Here is a 22,147-nt window from a genome sequence, read left to right as displayed (position 1 = left end):
AGCAGACTACAAATCTCCATATACCTGTCCCAGTTTGGGTTTTCCATGGTAAAACCATGTCATCAGATAATCACTAGATTAGATCGCAGTTTCTTCCTGTCTTTGCCAAACTAAATTTACTTCATTAAATTCTTTTAATAGTAACATACACTTTATTTTGCTTCCCGGTACAGATTTGTTGCCTTTCAGTGACACGTACCTTCTATGCTGGTATTCTCAGAACATATTCATTATCCTCAGTCAGTCAGTCCAACCTTGTGCAATTTTTTTTGATCAAGAAATAGCCAGAGATGAGTTGTAAATTTGTTTCGCTGTGACCTCTTTTAAATGTAAATTTGCAAATTTGCAGTATTTACTGATAAAATGAAATGTGTGCTTTACTTCTGACTTCAAAATTTTGAAGGTTGTGTTTCGGTAAGAATCACTTCAGAAATTAATCAAAGAAAATTTATGTACATTGTGTATTCTAAATTGTGTATGGAAAGGAAAGGAGATTTTTATGAGAAAAATCTATGGTATAGATTTTTATATCATTGGAAAGTACAGTATATTGTCAATAGAAATTATTCATTTCATATCTTATTTCACAATGACTGTATGGAAAGTAAACTCTGTTACGTTGTAAATAAAATACTGGAATAATTAAAGGATATATATTAAAGTTGACAGATTCCCTCCCCATAGAACTCTGAGACTGCAACCAACTTGTGACAGTAGAGTCAACATCATTTGCAGCCAGGCCATATTTCATTTGCACGTAGAAGTGGAAATTTCTTGGAGCCAAGTCTGCAAAGTATGTCCGACGTTCAAAATTATTGCAGTTGAAATGACAGAAGGGGTATTACAGAACATATTTTACATTTGGTAAGATTTTTATGTGTGATGTTCATTTTGAACAGCTCGTATAGGCTATAAGCAGACATCTCCACCCTTTTCATAAATGTTGGCTTTTGGTTCAGTGTAATCACCAATATTAATACCACAATTGAAATGTGCCCTCTACTGAAGGTTTCACTCTGTATATTCTTATAGATTTTTTTAGTTCCTTGAAAAATTCTCCACATCTGCTGTATGGGTTTAGTTTTCTAATTAACAGGGACATTTTGAGAATATTTTCCCAGACTAGTGACTTATTGTTTGGTGCCCCCCCCCCCTCCCCTTCTCCTTTTACCCCATGTAAAATTTCACCTGCATCAGTTTTCACTGATAATTTTGATATGCACTGTATTCAGATCTCGCATGTAAGAACCTCTTAAGCGGCTACTACTAATTGTGATACGTCCCGTACAGCCTCTGTCACCCATCTCAGCTTGACACTGCAAGTGATGGCCTGTGTCACTTGTGCCTTAAACCGGGCCTTCTAATTATGCCAGTAAATTAACAGCAGAATCAACCTGTAGTTCACTCAGAGACTGACTACAGTGCTCTGACGAAATCCTATCATTATTTGTGTAACAGTTCTGCAACAGCATGAAACCATAGTGTGTCATTAAATTCCATTCCTCACACTCTCACTGGCTCCCCATCATTTCTCTGATACCTGGGAGATAAGGCAGGACAGAGTCATTGATATATCAAATACTGACATTTTTAAATAAAATATAACTGTCTACAATAACCTTAATAAGCAGTTCTAATAGCTGTATCATTTTTAGTGAAATTAAATACTAAAGAGCGGGGTGTGGGATTGAGGGAGGGGAGAGGATGAGAACTGATGTAGCTTTCTCACTGTCATAGCTCTAGTGCATCTCTACTTAATACATCACACAAAGTCAGAGATTAGTTTTCTGGATAGGCCTCATCTCGTAATGTGAGATCCCGAGTAGTAATGTACATGTGTTCTGCCTTAGATTTCAGTGTTTGTGTTTATATTCATGTCTGATTATTTGTGTTTAGCTAGCTTATCTCATTTTAGGGTCTAAGAGGAAAACCTGGTGCTCCTGGACCGGAGGGTGCCAAGGGAGAGAGAGGAGAAGAGGGGCCGAAGGGCGCCAAGGGCCACCGAGGACTCATCGGGCTGCAGGGACTGCCCGGACCCATTGTGAGTACGCACACACGCACACCTGTACAGCCACATTGTGCCAGATGAGTACAGTCAGCATGCTGCTAAAAAAGGAGCAAGTTTTTCTGGTTTGTTTATGTCTCCGTCAGTGACTTAACACCACCACCATTTGGTGAGCTGTGTTAGTATGCATATTCTCTGCCTGGACACCAGCCAGACATGTAGTCATCAAAATAATTGTGCATAAAATTGAACTGACAACTTAGCTGTACAACCAAAGGGTATACCATTAATGGTCTTGCCAAGAAAATCTGAGAGATAACAGCTAAACAGGTCAGTTGAAGAGTTTGAAATTTTTACTAATTTTTGTATTAAAAAAAAATTCTACACCAGTCATTAAATGAGCAAAGGGATTTTTGTAAAAAAAGAAAGCCTTTTTTTAAATGTTTTTCCAGATATATTATGATGTCTTTTTTTCCAGCTTACACTTGTCTAATAGTAGCCTGATTTAACTGTGCCCAAATACTGACTGCTTGGCAAACCCTTGCAGCCACAGTTGACCAGTTTGCCACTTGTCGATCACACCTGTAGGCAGGCGTTGTATAACCTAGTTTACCTACACCAGTACTTACCCAATTTTTTACCAGTTTTCACTTTGTGAATGTTATATATATTTCACAATTAGTTTCATATTGTGAATATTTCAACCATGTATTTGCAATTTAAAAGTTACTCATCTTACACTATTTTGTAGTTAAATGTAGCCATCAGTTCCACCCATCAGAGCGCAGATACGTTTATACTGTCTGGGTGTCTATGGCTCATGTAATAAAGCACATCTCTCTGGCTGCAACATAACTCTCTCTGCTTAGCTTTTTGGTGTTAGATATCATTTTTGCAGCCTCTTATCATTTAGGCACTCACTTGAGCAATTTTAACCCTGCTGCTGTCACATTTTCACGTGTCTCAATATAAATGAATCATCCTGGTAGAGAGGAATAGAGCAGATGCAGAAATGGGCACACTCAGCTCTTTGTGCAGTAGGGTAATTGTGAATAAATTGGTGTGTTTTAATCCATGATGGTGTGGGCTACATTATTTCATAAAACCACTAAATCATTTTACATTTTACTAAGGAGGAGAAACGATATTATTTGACTAAAGCAGACACAGTTTCTTCCACCAGCCCCTGCAACTACATAGCAAAACAAGAAATATGAGACTTTGGTGTCCTGTTCATTTTTCCTTTTATGAGTTACTGTGCAACATTTTCAAGTACTTGTATAGGTGTCAGTCTGATTTTGTAATTTAGTTTTCTAGTGTTGTGCTACGTCACTCTCTTCCTTTCGAAACAGATTATTTGATGACTTGCCAAGAATTTGTAACTGGTAATGATACCGCTTGTATGACCCAAAGCTCAAATAACAACAGACAGATTCATGTTGATGTTGAACCTTAATCTTTCCAAAATGTATAATTTTTTTAATGTCTGTTAGTAATACTGGAATTTTCCCTCCTGAAGATAATCTCAAATTAATTCTTCTTTTGAAAGGGAAAAAAAAAACAGTTTTACATTTTATTGCTGGAGAAGTTCTGTGCTAAAGTGTCTGTGGATTTTCAGGGTCCCCCTGGAGACAAGGGAATGATTGGGCCTCCCGGACCACCAGGAAAGGACGGAGAAACTGGAACCAAAGGTATGCCAGTAGAAGCAGTGTCTGCATATTATCAAGAGCAGTGTATTTGTATTACACATTTCCTCAGCTTTTCTTAATTTGCCCTTATGTTTTTGGAATGTGAGGTAACTGAACTTTTATTTACATTGCGTTGTCACAGTCTTCAGTTCATAGACTGGTTTGATGTGGCTCTCCTCGATACTCTATGCTGTGCGAGCATCTTCATCTCTCCATAACTGCTGCAGTCTACATCCATTTAATATACTTCCTGCATTCAAGCCTCGGTTTCCCTCTACACTTTTAAACACCTCCTGTCCCCCACCCCCAATCTTCTCTACATTTCGCAAGTCACAATTCCCTGATGCCTCAGAGTGTGTCTTTTAGTCAAGTTGTGCTATAAATTTCTTTCCTCCCTGATTCAATTCCTCTTCATTAACTACCTGATGTACCCTTCTAATCTTCAGAATTTTGTGTACCATCACATTTGAAACACTCATATTCTTTTCTTGTCTGCTCGATTCGTCCATGTTTCACTCGCATATGAGACTGCACTCTGGACAAATTCTTTCACGAAAGACTTCTCATCATCTCTCTCTTTTCACAAAAGCTTTACATGTTACTACCACTCTGTGATTTATATCATCTACACATCTGTCATTATCAGTTAATTCGCCCTGAAAATAACAAAACTACATCTACTACTTGCTGTATCTCATATAGTAATCAAATTTATACATCTACATGGATACTCTGTCTACATGTATACTATGCAAAGCTCTTTGATGTGTGTGGCAGTGGGTTTGTCCCTTTGTACCAGCTTTTAGGGCTTTCCGCTGTTCCATTCCTGTATGGAGCATAAGAAAAATGACTGTTCACATGTCTCTGCATCTGCTGTAGCTAATCTGATTTTATCCTATGGGAGTGATATATAGGAGGTGGTTGTATATTTGTTGTATATCCATAGAGTCATCATTTAAAGCTGGTTATTGAAACTTGTAGAATTTCTTGAGATAGTTCCAAGAGTTTGTCAGTTCAATTCTTTCAACATCTCTGTGACACACTCCATGGGTCAAACAAATCTGTGAGCATTTGTGCTGCCCTTCTCTGTATACATTCAATATCTGGTATGGGTACCACACACTCTAGCAATATACTAAGATGGGTTGCATGAACAACTCGTAAGCACTCTCCTTTGCAGACCGATTGAATTTGGTCTAGTATTTTACCAATAAACTGAATTCTGCTACCTGCATTACACATGACAAAGTCTATGTGATTGTTCCACTTCATGTCCCTGTTATGTGTTGCAGACAAGTCTTTTTATGAGAGTACAGATTCAAACTGTGACTCACTAAAATTATTCATAGGATATTGTGTATTTTTATTTTGTGAAGAGCATGGTAATGCGCTGTGTTTTTGGTGTCTCCATTTTTTTGTCAAAACCCTGTAGAAGAAAGGGCAATGATTTGAAAGTTCACGTCTGTACTGGGACTTGAACCTGAGATGTTTCTCTGTTGCAGGCAAGTGCTCTAAGGGGTGAACTCTTGAAGCAAGACTTACGTTCTGCCCTCACAGCTTCATTACTCTCAGTATTTCTTCTCCTACCTCCCAAACTTCACAGAAGTTCTCCTGTGTACCTTGCGGGAATACTGCACACTCAGTTGCAAAACGAAAATTCATTCTGGAGATAATCTCCTGCGATGTGGCTAATACATTTCTCTATGAAATTATTCCTTCCACGGTGCTAGCCCTGCGATATATTTGGGAAACCTTGTGTGAAGTTTGGAAGGTAAGAAGCACCAGCAAAAGTAAAGTTGTGAGGGTCGGTTACAAGTCACGCTATGGCATTTTTGTTGGCAGAGAATTTGCCTACGAGAGAGGAGGCTCCCAGGTTTGTGTCCCAGTCGGAACGCACTTGTAATCTGATTCAAGTTTGTGGTAACCTGAATAACTCAGCTGAAGTCAAAATACGAAAAAGAGCTCAAAAACATAACAGAACCATCTCAGGTCTGAACTGCACCTGCCGCACACAGCAGGTTAAATGTCTTTCTGGGGCATCAGAGTGTTCAACACCTTGCACCTACATCTACATCTACACGTCTGCATAGATACTCTGCAAGCTACCGAACAATGCATGGCGGAGGGTACCCTGTACATCATTTCCTTTCCTGTTCTACTCGCAAATAGAAGAAGCAAAAAAGACAGCCCATATGCCTCTGTATGGTTCTTATGCGCAATGTAAGTTGGAGGCAACAGAATCGTTCTGCAGTCAGTTTCAAATGCCATTTCTCTAAATCTTCTCAGTAGTGTTCCTCAAAAAAAAAAAAGTCGCCCTCCTTCCAGGGATTCCCATTCGAGTTCCTGAAGCATTTCTGTATCACTTACATGTTTTTCAAAATTACCTGTAACAAATCTTGCAGCCCGCCTCTGAATTGCTTTGGTGTCTTCCTTTAATCTCATCTGGTATGGATCCTAAATGCCTGAGCAGTACTCAAGAATAGGTTGCACCAGCATCCCCTATAAGCGGTCTCCTTTGCAGGTGAACCGCACTTTCCTAGAATTCTCCCAATAAACTAAAGTCAACCATTTGCCTTCCCTACCACAGGCTTAACACGCTCATTCCATTTCATATCACTTTGCAACATTACACTCAGATGTTTAAATGACGTGACTGTGTCAAGCAGGGCACTAGTAATACTGCATTCAAACATTACAGGTTTTGTTTTATTTTTCCTACAAATAATTTGGAAAGAGGTGATAACACAGCTCATCAGATCCCACTAAAAATTTCCAGTCAGCTAGTATCCAGTTTCTGTGTTGTTTGTCTGATAGAAGACATGCACCTCAGTTTGCTCCTGTGAGCAACGATCTTTAATGAAGAACTTTACTTCCAATTTCCATAACAGTTAGTTGCCTTTATAATGCCCTGGAAACTGGTTGAGATCAACCTCTACTCACTGACAGCAACAGTTCGTGTCAGGTTTTAAACCAATTTTTTCACAACCATTCCCATAATACCACATTATATGGCTGCGAGTGGTTGACCATTCCTCGTACAGATGGTGGACAGTCCACATCGATACACTGACAAATTTGGCAAGTTCATTCTCAGTGTGGTCATGGCTACATATGAACACAATGGTTCCTTTTTGCCATTCTGACATCACTGTGTCATCCTGCCTTACTGTGCTCCTTCCATACAACCAACTGGCACACACTTATAGGATGGTGAAGTTAAAAGGAGAAAATGGACAGTTTTATGCAATAAATGATAGCATTTGTCTATCATTATTTCAGTTTATTGCTCGAGTGAAGCTAGATGCTTCTCTTTGCAGTCTGCAAAATGACTCTTGATAGACGAAAAAATTGGAACTGTGAAGCATATGTGAAAACAGGTTCGATTAAGGAATGAGTGAAATTTTCAGAGCTGTGTATCTGGATAGAGGAAGAGAACAATACAGAGTCTGTATAAAAACTGGCACACATATGGATCTGTGCAAAATGTAGAACAACAAAGAATTCCTTCAGTTTGCACACCAGAGGTTATTGCAGTCATTCGCCGAAGAATTATTCAGAGCTCAAAGAAATCTAGCAAGTGCATATAAGTAGGAAGAGTTCTCATTGGCTGTTGAAAAGTCTTTAATTTGAAGCCATATCACATGATGGTTGTACACCAATTACAGGATGATGACAGTCAGAAATGTGTTGATTACTGCATGTGGGCTTTTCAATAACATCAACAATGGCTTGTTACACCCTTTCCATTAGATCGTTTGTGATGAAGCATGCTTTCATCTTTCTGGTCATGTGAATTCACAGAACACGAGGTACTGGAGAACAGAGAACCCTAATACTGTGTGTCAGCAATTACTCTGTTTTTTGGAGGGGGGGGAGGGGGACGGCATTCAGTGCCTATAACAGGGACACACATCATTAAACCGATATTTTTTGTCACTATACTCAAGACGGTTGCATAATATATGGAAATTTTTTGGTACATTTTGTGCTCGGCTCACTGAAAATGAAAGACAATACTACTTGAAACTTCCTGGCAGATTAAAACTGTGTGCCGGACTGAGACTCAAACTCAGGACCTTTGCCTTTCGCAGGCAAGTGCTCTACTGTGAGGACGGGGCATGAGTCGTGCTGGGGTAGCTCAGTTGGTAAAGCACTTGCCCGCAAAAGGCAAAGATCCTGAGTTCGAGTCTGGGTCCGGCACACAGTTTTAATCTTCCAGGAAGTTTCATATCAGCACACACTCCGCTGCAGAGTGAAAATCTCATTCTGGAAACATCCCCCAGGCTGTGGCTAAGCCATGTCTGCGCAGTATCCTTTCTTTCAGGAGTGCTAGTTCTGCAAGGTTAGCAGGAGAGCTTCTGTAAAGTTTGGAAGGTAGGAGACGAGGTACTGGCAGAAGTAAAGCTGTGAGGATGGGGCGTGAGCCATGCTTGAGTAGCTCAGTTGGTAGAGCACTTGCCTGCAAAAGGCAAAGGTCCCGAGTTCGAGTCTCGATCCAGCACACAGTTTTAATCTGCCAGGAAGTTTCATATCAGCGCACACTCCGCTGCAGAGTGAAAATCTCATTCTACAATACTACTTCTTCCAACAAGATGGGGATAAAATGCCACAAGTCTGAGGTATCTCTGGAATAAGTCCATCCATCTTCCCTGAGGAACATACTGTCAGAAAACATTTGTGGCCACCGCGTTCATCAGATATGACAACAAGTGACACTGAAAGAGCAAGGTCTATGAAACAAATCCACAGACAATACAGAAACTTGAAGACCACATCAGCTGTGAAGTTTTCACCATCAGTATCTGAACTTTACGCCAAGTGTATCTGAATACGCTTGGATATGCACAGCTGTGTATTGGTGTTGCAGGTCCCTTTCAGTATCTTCCATAAATGTATTTTTCTTTGTAAATAAATGGTAAGTCTATTTCAGCTCTTTGTTTCTGTAATTTCACTGCATTTCCTTTAAACTTACTCAGGCTACTTTTATCTGTGCCATCCTGTAGCACTTCACTTTCTCGATGTAACATCAGTTTTGGAGGTTCACATATTTTGTTCTTATAAGTGTATACTAACGTCCAGGTAGCATACTCTTGTCATCGCATCAAAATTGACACTGTCTTTCCTGACATTGTCTCCTTTTCCAGTAGTGTATTAGCTGTCAAGTAATACTTGTGACTCTGCAAATTTTTTAAAATAAACCTGCACCTGTACGCTTTTCCAGGGACACCCGGAAGGGACGGAGCTCCAGGGCCGCAGGGGATTTCCGGACCACCCGGACCCAGGGGTCCCCCCGGAGAGGAGGGTCGCCACGGACCCCCGGGACCTCCCGGGCCGCCCGGACCTCCGGGAGCTCCTGGGGAGTCTCTGGGTTATGACGCCGCCGCTCTGGCTGCCATCCTGGGACAGGGCGCCGCCGGGCAGAGCAAGGTAAGTTGGTGGGCTGTCAGCTGCCCCGACCTGTCTCTTTGATAATGTCATTGCTGCAGCTTTATCAATGCTTCATAGGTGCCTTCAACAAAAATAATGTTTTCAGCAATACAGTGAGCTGCTCTTGAAAAAGTTGTTAGAGAATGGAGAAAAGCAGGTGCACCAGCACACAGACTGGGACCAAGATGTAAGGGCATAGAATTAGACTGTTTAGCATTTGCTGATGACATGTCACTGATCACACAAGACATTACCGATGCACAGAAACAGCTAGAATTATTACAAGAGCAGGCAGCAAAAATAGGATTATAAATTTCATTTGAAAAAACAAAATTTATGACAGACATCAAAGATGCATCTTCTGATCTCAAAATTGGTAATAACTACATCTCTTGAGTAAAAGACTTTAAATATTTAGGTGAATGGATTGCAGAAAATTGTAATGAAAAGAAAGCTGTCAGATCAAGAGCCCAGAAAATGGAGACGGCATTTCAGTTAACAAAAAACATTTACAACAAAAAGAGTCTCTCGTGGAACTGCAAAATATGACACTACACAACAGTAATTAAACCCAAAGCTCTCTACGCATCTGAGACACTAAACCTTCAACACAGAACACTAAAAGAGGAATTAGAAGTGAAAGAACGTAAAATAATGAGGAAAATCCTAGGACCAAGAACTAAAGATGGCGTGCATTATCCAAAACCCAATGCAGAAATATATAAAAATATCTCCAAAATAACACACACAATGCGCATGAGAAGAATCCAATTCACGGGGCATTTAGAAAGAATGGACTCCAACAGGTTAAAATCCATACATTTTTAAAGAACAAAACTACAAGACTAAACTGGTACAAACAGACAGAAAAAGACCTGAGAGAATTAGGGTCAGCAAATCTATATGATAGAAATGAAATCAGAAAAATCACAAACACACAGGGTTTTGAGGAAGAAGAGAGAAAAAGTAACCAACATGCGGTGGTCTATGCAACGAAAGCTAGCCCATTCGTTTTTTATGAAGGAATACTGGGCGAAAAGGAAGGCCAACAAATGTTGATTATGTGTGGTCGTAAGTGATCCATCTGTGAAGAAGAAGAAGAAGAAGAACTACAGGGTTCTGTGCACTGGGATAAATTCAAAATGAAACCAAAACAAACAACTAGCTGCATCCAGCTGGTACATGTGTAACAAAATATCGCTCTTTTCCACCTGAAGATGAGAGTATAAACTCTCGAAATGTGTTGTGGAGGAAAATAAAGTGAATAACACAGATATTATCAAAACAGTTGCAGTTTCCTTAAAAAACAATCGAATGTGGATGACATAAGGTTATGCTTGTCTATGCTAAAAAGCCCTTGCATGCACCCAAAACACACACAGTATATGGGTAACAACCTGTGATGTACAGTGCACCTCTGATCCACTTAGGGAGACACTACAGTTCCAAACCTATGGCAAAAATATAGGAAGTTGCAGCCCAGCTTGTCACAGAACCTTAAAAATCTGTGCTTCAAGACTGCCATGTGAGTGGAAACGTGGAGTCTGAAGCCAGTACTGGAAACAATGGCACAGATTGTGAGTTCCTTGAAAATTTTGTGGTCTCCTGCTTAGTCTTCTCTGGTGACTCATATGTAGCCATAATAAAGTTCCAGTTCCAACTCTGTTAAATCTCTTTTTGTGGGGGAGGGGGAGAAAAACACCTTATTGCACTATATTTTCTCTTTCTTCTGGTTGCTCGGGGTGGTGGTGGTGGGGGAGAGTGCGAGGGGGGGAGGTTTGCGGCCTCCCGTTGCAGATTCTTTTGTTCCAATGTGCACCACAATTTACAGTTGGTTGTCTCTGTTCCCCAATGGCTCCTGGAATAGCCTATTCAGCACAATGAATGAGGCCTCCAGACATACACACGGAGTGCAAATGGTGTTCCTTCTTATCCCTTTCTGCCATTTCACTGGCGGTACCATTATTTATTGTAAGTCAAACTGTAGCAACTAACAGATCCCTCACTTTGTTGTCCAGTAAGTGGGCAATGACAATGACATGTCTATTTAAGTTAAATCTATAAATTGTTTGATAAAATAAAGGAAGTGAAAGATTATTTACAACCTGTACTGAAACAAGACTGAAGTCATGAGTTGAAGCACATGAAAATGAAGCAGTGCTTGAGAAGGGAGTGAGATAAGGCTGTAGCTTATCCTAGATTTTATTCAATCTATACATTGAGCAAGAAGTGAAGGAAATCAAGGAGAAATTTGGAAAAGGAAAAACTTTGAGGTTTGCTTATGACATTCTAATTCTGTCACAGGCATCAAAAGACCTAATTCTTTCACAGGCGCCAAAAGACTTAGAGGAGCAATTGAGTGGAACGGATAGTGTCTTCAAAAGAGGTTATAAAATGAATATTAAGAAAAATAAAATGAGGTTAATGGAATATAGTTGAATTAAATCCGGTGATGTTGAAGGAATTAGGTTAGGGAATGAAACAATGAAAGTAATTTGAGTAGCAAAACAATTGAAATCCCCAAATTAGAGGGGATATAAAATGATGTCATTAGCAGAAAAGCATTCCTGAGAAAGGGGAATTTGTTAACACATAACATTTATGTAAGTGTTAGGAAGTCCTCTCTGGAGGTATTTGTCAGGAGTGTAACCTTGTATCGAGGTGAGACATGCATAATAAGCAGTTTAGACAAGAAAAGCAGCTTTTGAAATGTGATGCTACAGTGGAATGCTGAAAATCAGATGGGTAGATCACGTAACCAATGCGGTGGTCATGAATTGAACAGGGGAAAAAAGAAATTTATGGCATAACTTGACTAAAGGAAGGGATTGGAAGAAAGGACATATCCTGAGGTATCATGGCTTCATTCTGTATTGGAGGGAACTGTCAGGGAAGGGGTTAAAAGTGTAGAAGACTAAGGCTTGAATACATTTAACAGGTGGAAATTGAATAGGCTGCAGTAGCTTTGCTGAAATGAAGAGTCTTTCACTTGGTAGGCTGCATGAAACCGCTCTTTGAACTGAAGACCTCATCAACATTATAGAGAGAAAATGGACTTTTGATTGCTTTTATAGTGCAAAAATATTTGTGTGTACTGTTTTTAAGAAACTGTGCAACTGATAACTACAAGTAACCATAAACGTCCCACAGATACTTTAGCTCAATACCTGTTTTCATTTCTTACTATGATACATAATCCTTTCTCTCATGTTGTCAGATGAAAAAACAATGCTGCAACCATTCACATATTTTATTCTTCCCACCATGCATTTCACAGGATTATACATCTCCATCACAAGGTGTACTTGTATCCATTTACAAGTCATGAACAATTTGTACGTACTACTTTTGGGTAACATGTGGTACTCTCTGGCAGCAGAAAACATGTTTTAATTGCCAAAGGCTTGTTTTCCAGTGGTTCTTACATCACATACATCTTACATCTGTTTAGTGAAATACTGTAAAAAGTGAACATATTTTAGGTTGTAACTGATGTAACAAAATAAGGCCTAAAGATAGTTTCTGTGCATTTTTGTTCTTACCTTGATTTTACATTATACAGTTTTGCAGTATCATCTGTGTGGTGTCCTGAACTGATAGCACCACCATTTACAATGTTATTGAGCGACTTGCTGGCCCACAAGCAAGAAAGCTTCAGATTTGTGCTCCACAGATTGAACAGAACACCTATAAGACAGTATAGGATAGACAACACACACAACACATAAAAACTTGGGACAAAGGAGACACTCACAGATGAACTCAATAGATCAGGAACATATGAATCACATGCAACAATTGCCAGTCAGTATACATCAAACATGCAAGAATTTTAAAACAAGATACTCAGAACAACTTGAGCCCTAAAAGGTAACAGCATCTTTAGCACATTTGCTGACCACCTGATAGCCCATAACCACCAACCAACTACAATAGCAACAGATTTAAAAGTTCTGAAATCCAGCCACAGCCTGTACCACAGATTAACAATAGAAGAACTTCCACATACAGAAGGCAAAAAAGTTTTAAATGAATACACACATTAAAGGAAATCAGAAGGCAAAAAGGTTTAAATGAATACACACATTAAAGGAAATGTACAGAATAGGCAACACAAACAGCTAAAGGATTTCCGCGCGACTACTACGGTCGCAGGTTCGAATCATGCCTTCGTCATGGATGTGTGTGATGTCCTTAGGTTAGTTAGGTTTAAGTAGTTCTAAGTCCAGGGGACTGATGACCTCACATACTAAGTCCCATAATGCTCAGAGCCATTATTTTTAGAGAGAGAGAGAGCTAAGTGAAAAGCCATTTGTTAAACAAAAATTATAGAAAATACATTTAATATTTGTGTGCAGTGCTCTCAGAACGTGGAAGGAGTAGGATCTGTCACAATGAAATATGAGTAATAACAAACATATACATCAGACATTTTGCCACACCAAAATCACGTTTTTTAAAAATAAAGAGAGATGTAAAATCGCTGATAAAATTTACATTTACATTGTTTAGTTTGCAGATGACAAGCTATTAGTGCAGGGCACCATACAGATGGTACTGCAAAACCACGTAATGTAAAATCGAGGTAAGGACAAAATCAAACAAAAGCTGGTTTTAGGCCCCATTTCATTAGATCAGTTACAACCTACAATTTTTCAATAAACAAAACTACTGAGGATGGCACAGAGATGTCGAATCATGATTGGGTAACGAGAAAAAAGAAACAGTGTTTTGCATAAAAGGCAGAAGCTGTATCCAATAACTACTCTACTTTCACAGGGACCTACTTGCCTGTTTTGAGTCATCATATTGTTACTGTGAAAAGCATACATCTGTACCATTTGTTCTCACATTGCCAAACCTCCGCAACTTTTTCTTCTTACGAAACATTACTTTATCTCTGTCTGTGCTCTCTACAAGACCATGCAAATTGTTTCTTATGTGACTGAACTGAGCCGTTATCAAAAGTGCATTGAACCAAATTTAGCTCACAGTAAACTGAAATGAATCACAGGAAGATGGAAGAAGCACTGTGTTAATCTGGGACTCTTAAAGATCTAAGGCCAGGCTCTTATCAGAATGTACCATACCACTGAAGAGAATGTAGTGAGTACTGGATATCTAAAACATAGATACAAAAAAATAGTACACCAGTGTGTCTACTGAATTTTTTGAACTTACCAAGATAAAAAAGGAATGCCAAATTAAGAAACACACTAAATTATTATTCTCTATACATCTTCATGATTAGACAACCTTACTATTTATGTTACCTTGGTGCATCCATCTAAGAAAGGTTGAATTCACATCTCCTACTTTTTCTTTTCCATTCACTTTCTAGTATAGCCATAAAAAAGACAAAGGAGCTAATTTGTTTAGTCGTAAGATTCTTGTTACTGGGAATAAATTGTTTTGCTACTGATCATTATGGATAGCTATTTTGAAACTTATTATTATTATTATTATTATTTGTGAATAATGCTTCTTGAAGCATACATCTTTAACAACATGAACTATGTGCCCTTATTTTTGTAAACAAAAGGAAGAAAATATCACAGTTGGACAACTCATTTACTTTGTGCAATGTGATGCTCACAGGGCCCTGACCCACTGAGCGGTGATGAGCCGGCTCGAATATTCAGCAAGGACATCAGTGAAGAGTCACGTCGCGAGTTGGTGATGCAAGCCTACGAACACCTGAAGAGGTCATTCGAGCGCTTTAAGAAACCAGATGGAGAGAAGTCGTTCCCGGCAAAAACTTGCAGGGATCTCTTCCTCGCACATCCAGATAAGCCTAGTGGTTAGTTTCAGATGAACCTGTATTTTATTACCTATGTCAGCGCTTATAACTAGTTTACAAGATTGATCTCATTACCTCGATCTGTGCAGACAAAAGTGTTACGGTCTCCCGTCTGAAGACTGGTTTGATGGATGCAGTTCTATTAGTAAAAAAAGAAGGGGGGAGGGGGTCAGCAAAGTATGTTTGACAAGCAAGACTGTAAATATGATTGTTTTCAACACAAACACACAAACCAATGTGGGTATTAGTATGCTGCGAAAAACTGCAGACACCAAAAGTACACTTTAAAAATTGCAACACTTTTGTAATACTAGGAGTGTGCTGAAGTGCACTTAGAGATGAGCCACAATGATATTTAAAATGTTTGTTGTCAGAAACATTTATCAGTAATTTTCAAATATGTTATCTGTACGATGTATACTAATAATATCAATACTTAGTCCTATGAGTGAAAAAAAAAAAATCACTTACTTTGTGAACCAAAAGAAATGGAGATTGACATTCTTATTGGCTATCAACATTTCACTCACCTCGTTTTCCTTGATTTATCATGCTTTTACCAATAGCTACACATCACGTAAAAACTGCCAATACTGTAAGTGCACTTTAATACACATAATTGTGAGGTAAATTCACCTAAATAAATATCAATTTCACTGTTTGTAAATGCAGACTAAACTCGTGACATAAGGGAATGAGAGGATATTCCAAAATATCACACAGTGTGCATGCACTGTAGCTTAGGTGCTTTTGTAGACCAATTTGGGGTTGTTTCCTAGCTCTGTAGATCTCAAGTGTCTCATATCAAATTGTTTTAAAGAGGATCATATTGACATTAGTGACTCTCCATGTTCAGCAAGACCTTCGGGGTTTTATGAAGATCGTGTAAAAGACTCTCACACAACTAGTGCAACTAGCGGTTGTGTATGTTACTACTGACTGTTGCTGCTGCTTGTCAGACAGTGATGTGTCAGTCCAGTATATGTTTCATTGCAGTTCAGTATTATAAGTGCAGTTATTCTTGTGTAAAATGCCTTATTCAGCCTGGGAGAGGATAGCTATAGTTCAGGTCTATATTCGTTTACCATCATTTGAAGAAACTTGTCAAGTGGTTATGGAAAAATTTCTGAGTGCCAGTTCCCCAGTGAAAAGTAGTATTGCTTCAAAGTGGTGTACAAGAGGCTCAGTTTCAAATGCAGAACAAAATGGGCAACATTCCATTAGGACTCTAATAGGTCACTGCTGGTACTGAAATGAAGATTACTGCCTGTCGAAAAAAATCAGTATGTGAGTTATCCCAACAATATGGTGTTAACTACGTGTCTTCTTGTAAAATGCTTCTCAAAATAAAATTGAAACAAAACTGCATTACAACTGTGTAATGACTGAAGTAGACAAAGAAACCAAAACAAATTGATTATTGTAACTGGCTTCTTGAAAATGTCCTCGGTGGACAGACAGACTAAATGTCATATTTCAAATCAGATGAGGTAAAACAAATTGATTATTGCAACTGGCTTCTTGAAAATGTCCTTGGTGGACAGACAGACTAAATGTCATATTTTACATCAGATGAGGTATGGTATCATTTATTCGGTCAATTCATAGTACATCAAGTGCTGGCTGGTGACGAATCCTCACGAGATATTTTTGCATCCATTTCACGATGAGAAAAGTAATCCACTTCATGATGAGAAAATTGGTGTTTGGTGTTCCAATTCTAATAATTATAAGGAATCAATATTTTGTGATTGGACTGTAATTATTCAAGTTTGCCTCACAATTTTTGAAGAATCTATACACAATTACCTGACATCAAAATATGAAACAGCTTCTTCTAACCTGTAGGGGCAATGTTTCATGCATGAAACATTTCACTGAATCACATTTATGCAACTTTCACAAATGAACAAGTGTCTGCAGTGGACAGTACTTCCAAATTCTCTGGAGTTGTCTACTTGTTAGTTTTCCCTTTGGGGCTACTTAAAAGAGAGAGTTTACATACCTGATCTCCACTATATTGATGGAGTGAATTTGAATGCTCCACAAGAAGTCAACACAACTCATAACAGCGTTTTTGGTCAGACAACTCTCAATGTATCAGTCAAGCACAAAAGTGCACGGATGCCCAGAGTGATCATTTTGAACATCTTTTGTTGCAGTAATGTTAATAACTGCATCATTTAAATTCCATATCATTCATAATATTTCATTCCAGTGTACCCTACCAATTCTGCAGCAGTTACATTATGGGTTTGGTTTTATGGTGCTCACCATGTATTAGGAATTGAATTATTGAGTTGGTGCATAAGTTCATACTATTTTTCATAAGTTTAATAAACACAACATAACACAGACTTTAGTCATCTGTTCTACTTCACTTAACTTTCTGATTCTGTGACCATAGAAATGATGGGGTTTTGAGGCAAGGATCTCATCGAGCCATGTTTGGAGCATATTTTCGTACAGAAAGGAAGTTCCTTGAAGGTTCTTTGATATAGAGCAGAAAAGGTGAAAATCTGAGGGTGCAATGATCCGATGAATAAGGTGTGTGTGGGATGACTTCCCAACTCCTGTACAGTGTTTTTTGTCAGTCTAGCAGAAGGTGAGTGGGACTTATCGTGGAGTAGTATCACTTCATGCATTCTTCCTGGTCGTTCTTCTGGAATTGTATGTGCAAGACGTCTCAGTTGTTGGCAGTAAATGACAGCACTGATGGTTACATCTCAGGGAAGCAGTTCATAAGAACATCACACAGTCGTTGTGCTATCAGATGCAAAATGTTATCTTTCATGGGTGTGCACAGTTCTTTGTACAGGGAGTTGCTGCTTTGTTTGAGCTCAACCATTCCTTTCTTTTCCTTATGCCAGCATAGACTCACCATTTCTCATAACTAGTAATGATACAGAATAGGAATGATCAGTGTTGTTAATGAGCCAATTGATGACGAGCGAGCAGAGATGCGCATATGGCCACCTGCTGATTTTTGTGATTTTGGCTTAGAGCATGCAGTACCCGTAAACCTTATTTTTGAACCTACCCCACTGCATGCAAATGTCACACAATGGTGAAAGGATCATGCAACTTCACTCGGTCTTGCACACAACCTTTTACCATGACTCATCTGAAAAAGTGGTTCTGTTGTGCACAGTTGCATTCGCGCCCTATATTGAGTAAATAGCCAGCCTAAATACAGCAGTGAATGAATTCAAGTATTTGTCTAAATCACGATCATTCACAAATGACTTACACCAACAACAGTTTAGAGTGAAAATGTTTTTATTTTACTAACTCACATCCACAAAACAAACTGATGGCCACGTGATACTGTGTCGGCGGCTCTTAGCCGCACCGACCTTACCACACCAACAGACCATTATCAATAGACCACCATGTTTGTCCCCTATCCTCTGTCCTCTGTCCGGTCACGTGACACTACATTAGTCAACTATATTATTTCTAAACATGGCCATCACCCATTTACAATATTAAAATACGTAAAACTAAATTCCTTATATTATTTTGTAGACAATCATCAGATTATTTACATATTTAAGGGCACTCCACTTTTTGGCAGTTTCACCCCTCTTCTTTTGTTTAATCACTTCTTTGCCTAAAAGGTGTGGCATACAAAATACTCATTTTGCTCTACATAGATTGAAAACTGAACAGTACCTTCACAATAAAAGACAATAACTTATTATGCAGAGGTTCTCAAACATCCTTACAACTTAATTTTTATATAAAACATGTTCTTTAATGCCCAAAACGTTATCCCTGCTACTGTGCTTTAAATTCGAGTTTTGAACTATTTTGAAGAGCTCTTATGCTTATGGAGTACTCCTATTTCAGTGAACAGATACCCAGCAAATCCAATGATTAGTAAGACAAGCACACTTTACATTATTAACATATGTAGCAAGTTATGCACTGAGACATAGGCAATTATGTAACTTAGTAATTCATGTGAAACTGTTATATGCTGCCTCCTCTCTTTATCAAGAAGGTGACTCCATAAATATATTGACTTGTGCTTGCTATACCCCAACTGTTCCTCCACAGTAAACATTACCACATCCAGCAAATTAGTTATACTATTACAGTATCCCTTGTAACCTCAAAATCACAGTTCATCACATTTGCCAGTTGTCGAGAACATTGACGTGGATCCACTCCAGGATTGAATAAGGCATTTTACTCGAGCACAACTGCACTGAAGTATATTCTACACTTACACGTCACCATCTGAACAGCAGCTACAACAGTCAGCAGTAACTCATGCATCTGCTAGTTGCACTAGTTGTGTGAGAGTCTTTCACAAATAGTGCTGGGTAATGGTTTCATTATGAATTTGATTTTGCATTGCTCACTTTGTATAACATCTAATAATGAGGCATTACTTTCTATATTACTGTGAGTCAAAAGCACCACACCAATGTTGGGTGATAACCTTGAATGTGAATTTACAATAACCAAACATGTATATTAATATTAAACTCTACCAGTTAAGCATTATGTTTAAACATAACCTGCACCTGAACCACAAGAACCTAATGGGCAACCTCAAAAGTACCAAGTATATGAAGTGGAGCTTAAAGACTTGCTTGTAGATAAGGATGATTACCATAAACTGTGACCTGCTCATAAGACATCACGTATCCAAAATCATATCAAAATCATATCAAATGATGCAAAAGAAAATCATCCACCAAATGTGACAAATAGACGTAGATGCAGAATGGGAACAAAGAAGCATTTAATATTGTTCAGCAAGAAGGTTGTTATTAGATTAAGCTTCTGTGATTGTCTTTGTCTCATGTTAATGTATACCTTGACCTATTGCACATCCCTCGAAGGTTCTCCTTTTTGATGGGATCTACAAAACACAACAAATGAATGAGTGAGTTATTGTTGCTGCCGTCTTTGTCAGTCAGAAGACTGGTTTCATGCAGCCCACCAAGCTGGTAAATCCTGTGCAAGCTTCATCTCTGGAGAGCCACTGCAACCTGCACCTGTTTGAAAAGCTTCTATTCTCTTCTTGTCTAAACTGTTTATTGTACAAGTTTCACTTCTGTAGATGGCTACACTCCAGGCAGGTGCATTCAGAAAAGATTTCCTAACGTTTAAATGTATATTTGATAATTACAAATTTTTGTTATATCTGTAATGTTTGACTCTTTGATCACATTTCACCATTGTATGCGCAGCTATCCTGGCTGCATACGGACAAGCACAGAGATTTCCATAACGTCAGTCTTCTCTGTTGTCTTGTCATTGAACACTATCCCTTGTATCTCACCTCGACTGGAACACTCTTGTCTGAATGACACAGCAGAAACACCCATTCCCATCAGAGCAAAATCCTTTCTGCTGCACACCATCTTTGAGCCACTTTTGTGAAGTCCTTCTCAGTAATGGGAACCTGATTCTGAAATAACCCCTTGCATTATATTAGATAACTAAATGACTTCTCCAAATTCAGAAGATGGTAACTGACATATCTACTAAAGCAACAATAATGATTACCATCATCACTGTATGCACTCATTATCCCTGTACATTCTTCTTTCCAATGAGATTCCCCAGTAATCTTAGCTGTTGCAGTCTCCTCAAATTTCACTTCCCCAGAACTCATTATATCAGGAAACATCTATTTTGTACACCCAAAAATTCTTTGTATACCTGCCACTATCATTATAGTTATTATTATTGTTATTGTTATTAGTGGCAGGAGAAGCAGTGGTAGAAGTAATGCCAGTATTAACTTTATTAGTTAATACCAGTATTACTTACTGACATAGTCACTGCAGACACTCATATTATTTTAATACCATCTCTAATTTTAAAATTGTTATTTCTTAGGTAACTATGATGTAAAAAAGGTACTGTATGTGTGACACCATGGTCCAATGTAAGAGAGTGCTTGAGGGCCCTAAACAGATCAGGCTAAATAAATAAATATTCTCTTTTTAAGAAATGCCCTGAGGAAGGCCGTTGAAATTTGGCCGAAACGTCGGTTTTAGTTTATTACTGTTGTTAGTTTTTAGCAGTGACGTGGCATAATACCCACAAGAATTGTAATCACTATGACACCAGCCGCGGAAGCCTACGTTCGTATATCAATGCTTTGCTTCTTATTGCTAGGTAACATTTTATGTTCTTTCTACATTGACTATCATCAGTTATTTCACAGCCCAAATAACAAACCTCATCCACCACTGCTAGCGTTTCACTCTCTCATCTAATTCCCTCGACATCAGGTTTGTAATTCAACTTTATTCCATGATCTGCATTTTACTTTTGTTGACATTCATCTTATAACCTTTTTTCCAGACACTATACATTCTGTTCAACTGATCTTCCAAGCCCTTTGCCATCTCAGACTGTCATCACCAACATCGTAGCTTGTATTTCTTCTCTCAGAACTGTAATTCCTTTTCTGAATTTCTTCTTGGTTTCATTGACTGTTGACAATTATACAGACTGAGTAATGAGATGCATAGATTACAACTGTGTCTCACTGCCTTCTCAACTATTGCTTCCCTTTCATAACATGTTTGACAGATGCCTGAAAATGGAGGATGAAGCAACTGAAAACAATGGCCTTCAATAAAAGATACTATAGCAGAGGTGAATTTTATTTACTATAAGTATACAAATTCCATAGTGGTCTATGAAAAATACTTTATGAGCTTTACATCTGCCTTGCAAAATTTTCGTAATGAAATTTGCAGCGTCAGTTGATTAGCAATTTCCACATGTGACAGTTTTTTGTATAAGCTAAACATCACTTTCACACCCTGTCAGAACAAATGCTAACACTGTGTCCTGTCTTCCACAGGTGACTACTGGATAGATCCTAATGAGGGTGACGTGAGAGATGCCATCTTAGTGTACTGCAACGCCGACACGAAAGCGACGTGTGTCAAACCGAGCCCGGAGAAGACACCAGAGGTGTCGTACATAGGACACGATCAGGAGGTGTGGCTCAGTGAGATTGAGGGAGGCATAAAGGTAAATATTTGATGTATTTTATAATGTGTGGATTTTCAGCAGTACTGGTATAAGTACTGTATATAGAATTTTGAGTGTAAGTAGAAATAATGAAGTTCTTAAAAATAGAGTACCAGAAGCTGATAAAATGTAAGAGGCTGTTTCAAAACTTACATTAATATCAACAATATTAGGAACAGGATAGACAGCAACTCACCGTAAAGATGACACTTT

General features: G+C 38.6%; 1 protein-coding gene across 2 annotated transcripts in view; it reads left to right on the top strand.

Annotated features, from left to right (window-relative positions):
• LOC126109845 (collagen alpha-1(I) chain-like) overlaps window positions 1-22,147 on the top strand; it is a 269,369-nt gene that overhangs the window by 239,457 nt on the left and 7,765 nt on the right. For both annotated transcript variants that reach the window (XM_049914904.1, XM_049914903.1), the window contains 5 exons: window positions 1,916-2,041; window positions 3,624-3,696; window positions 8,915-9,120; window positions 14,719-14,920; window positions 21,762-21,934. In XM_049914904.1, the coding sequence (XP_049770861.1) occupies window positions 1,916-2,041; window positions 3,624-3,696; window positions 8,915-9,120; window positions 14,719-14,920; window positions 21,762-21,934 (780 nt within the window). The remainder of the gene's footprint in view (window positions 1-1,915; window positions 2,042-3,623; window positions 3,697-8,914; window positions 9,121-14,718; window positions 14,921-21,761; window positions 21,935-22,147) is intronic.

This window comes from Schistocerca cancellata, chromosome 12 (assembly GCF_023864275.1).
Source record: "Schistocerca cancellata isolate TAMUIC-IGC-003103 chromosome 12, iqSchCanc2.1, whole genome shotgun sequence".
Classification (NCBI taxonomy): domain Eukaryota; kingdom Metazoa; phylum Arthropoda; class Insecta; order Orthoptera; family Acrididae; genus Schistocerca; species Schistocerca cancellata.
This window is presented reverse-complemented; position numbering and strand designations above follow the sequence as displayed.